This window comes from Limulus polyphemus, unplaced genomic scaffold (assembly GCF_000517525.1).
Source record: "Limulus polyphemus unplaced genomic scaffold, Limulus_polyphemus-2.1.2 Scaffold10471, whole genome shotgun sequence".
NCBI lineage: Eukaryota > Metazoa > Arthropoda > Merostomata > Xiphosura > Limulidae > Limulus > Limulus polyphemus.
The window spans coordinates 1-3,272 of record NW_013676081.1 but is presented as its reverse complement, the minus strand read 5'-3'; the positions used below and the strand labels follow the sequence as shown (position 1 = coordinate 3,272).

The following is a 3,272-nucleotide window of genomic DNA, read 5'->3' as shown; positions in this document are numbered from 1 at the left end:
TGACAAGTCATCTAAATAAGATTGTTATTGTTCATATAGATGACTTGCATGTAACACTATACATAATGTTACTGTTTATATAGATCACTTGCATGTAACACTACATAATGAGATAAGATTGTTACTGTTCATATAGATGACTTGCATGTAACACTATACATGAGATAAGATTGTTACTGTTTATATAGATGACTTGCACTCATTATGTATAGTTTCTTCTTTAGGTATTTCTTGTTACTATTTTCATTTAGTTCTTTCAATGTTACAGATCCAGGAAGCAGTCTGGACCTTTTGTCAATATTTTTTGACAAAGAATTTGCAATGGAGCAACATCTTTGTAGAGATCTTGTGTGTACATCGAGAACCCATGAAATAGGTAGGTAGTGTGTTCATCCAGAACCCGTGAAATAGATAGGCAGTATATAAATCCAGAATCTTTCCAGAACCCATGACACATGTAGGTAATGTATCAACACAGAATCTTTCTAAATTTCATTATGTTTTCTGGAATAACTTGTACATTATGTTATCTATGATGTTATTGGTGGGAGGTGAATGTCCAATATTTGTGGGTTGATTATGGGTAAAAACCTCCTCCTAATTCAAAAAGTTTTTTGTTATCGTTCTGTTATTTTGTTAAATCTCTAATTTTATAACTGCTCTGCACTCATTCTAACACTATGATGTGTCTAATTATTTTGTAATGGTCTGCCAAATTGTCATCTTTTAAAATATTTTTTTAATTTTATATATAAGTATGTGTATTCTTTTCTAAAGTTCATGCATTCAGAATCTTGTAAAAGTAAAGCTCAAGCTCTTATTACAGTTCAGGCAGGACCAACTTAATGTCTCACTCATGTATCTTATGTGGAACCACACTCCTCACATGCATGTGTTTCCACATTATTGTTCAGTGAGATTGTCTGCACTTTAGTTACCAGATGTTGGTGATGTTTAACAAGTTACCAGATGTTGGTGATGTTTAACAAGTTACCAGGTGTTGGTGATGTTTAACAAGTTACCAGCTGCTGATGATGTTTAACAAGTTACCAGCTGTTGGTGATGTTTAACAAGTTACCCTAGTTTATTAGAAGAGATGTATCAGAATTATTTTTATTTTTTTTCCACGAATATCTTGTTTCTTTGAATCTCTGACGATATCACTTCCAGGTGATGTGTTATAAATGTTTTTGATATTTCAGTAATTCCAGTGATATCAGTTAATAGCATTGACAACATGAAATGTACTGTGACTTTTAGAATCCAATTCTAATCAAAGGTTATTTATTTCAGTATGTTTAGAAACAGTTTAACCTATAGATGTGCTACAAAAGTTGTCGGATTGAGATGATCATCTTTAAAAACAACAAATTGATCTAAATGCCTAATAAGATTGAAAAATTTAGATTTAGTGGAAGCTGTTCTCTTTAGTGATAACAACTGCTACAAATATTTTCAACTTTAGTTTTAACAGCTGCTACTAAAGTGTGTAGCTATAATGGTAACAAAATTTTCATCTATTGGTAACAAATCTTACTGTAATGGACGTAGTTTGTAAGTCAGTATCTATGTATGTAACCAAAACTCCTGTGGTGCCCTCTATTGAATTGCATCACAAACAAAAATCCATAAAAATTTTCACATTTTGGGTATTCAATTTTCAGACAATTTGAAAAATAACTGTGGTATGTGCAACATTGATTTCTTTATAATAAAACACAATTTTAAATACAAGTACTCACCTCACAACAAGAACACGACTTTCAATAGGACTGTATGTGAGGGTATGATTAAATCTTTATTGATGTAAATTTTAAATGTAGTAGTGAGAAACTGGAGTTCTTAAAAACTATTGTTTTTACAATAAATAGTACCACTTTTAATATATAAAAACATTACAGCTTATATCAGTAAAATTTATGAAAATTTTGAGCTCTGTGCATTGAATCATTTTGATACAGTGAGTTGTGTGTGACTAAAGAGCACAATCAAAACACTTCCCATGCAGTACTTCCCAGAAAAAAATTCTTTTTTTTTGTATAAAATTTTCACTTTTTCTAAATATTTTTTCAATGAAGTCTGAATACTATGATTTGTAATTATTAGCATAAACAGCTGTGTTTAGGGTGGCATTTCTGCTAACACTAATAAAACGTTTAGCTCCAATAGCAACAGAAACTAATAGAGCATAAACAGCTGTGTTTAGGGTAGCATTTCTGCTAACACTAATAAAACGTTTAGCTCCAATAGCAACAGCAACTAATAGAATATTCTGCTCTAGGGTAACAGCTGCTACTAAGATATTGAATTCTAAGTTTTTAAACTACACATCTAATCCAGTATTTTAAATAAGTTTTCTCATTAATAAAAATGCTTATGAAGAATAGTTTAATAAAACATTTTTTTAATACACAACAACTTATTGTATCAAGAGATGCACTGAACAGTTTATAAATACAACATAGATAGTCATTCCTTGATTTATTAATGTCAAAACTGTATTAGACGTAGTCAAGGTGTAAAATTTAGTTGTGTTACGACAGCGGAAGTCGTGTGATGCTGAGAGCATGCGTGCTGGAGTCTCTCAATTTTGCCGAGGAACCACGCGAATGTCCGAATGTTTGCTAGACGCCCTCTTTTTTTAGTATGTAAGCCTGGCGAGAAAAACCAGCGGGATTGAAGATATAGATAATTGAGTCAAGCGAACAGTAGGGACAGTAAGTAAAGTATGTGAATCACTGTGATTTACAGCGTGTGTTATAAAGGTTGTTAAGTTTAAAGTGATTGTGGAAATTCTGTGTATTACAAAGTTGTATCGAGAAAGAACAAACTTGTTTTAATTAAGAAAGGACTTGTATCCCTGAAGTTCCTCGGAAAGAATTTATACCGGAAATTAACAAACAAGCAGATACGTAACAGTTGTATATTTTTCCTTTATGTTACCGTAAACAATTATTCTAGATATATATGTATCTTATTGTATATTTTCATTAGTTGTAGAATTAATTTTTTATTAATTTTCTTTCTTTGTATTTAAGAGTATCTTCAAGATTTGAGTGAAATTCTCTTGTACCTTTTACTGCCACCAGAAGATTTTCACAATAGAATGCTCAGGTTCTTCGTGAGGGTAAGTTAGAGTAGTAGGCTTAGGTCAGGTTGTTAGTAGGCTTAGACGACAACTTGTCATGTAACACACTATACATAATGAGATAAGATTGTTACTGTTCATAGACGACAACTTGTCATGTAACACACATATACAATGTCCAGAC

General features: G+C 31.6%; 1 protein-coding gene across 1 annotated transcript in view; it reads left to right on the top strand.

The window, feature by feature from the left end:
- Positions 1 to 3,178, top strand: part of LOC111083638 (sorting nexin-13-like) — a 16,426-nt gene extending 13,248 nt beyond the window's left edge. Inside the window, exons 6-7 of the mRNA XM_022380284.1 lie at positions 269 to 376; positions 3,039 to 3,178. Of these exons, the coding sequence (XP_022235992.1) occupies positions 269 to 376; positions 3,039 to 3,136 (206 nt within the window). The 3' untranslated portion in view covers positions 3,137 to 3,178. The remainder of the gene's footprint in view (positions 1 to 268; positions 377 to 3,038) is intronic.
- Positions 3,179 to 3,272: the final 94 nt, after the last annotated feature.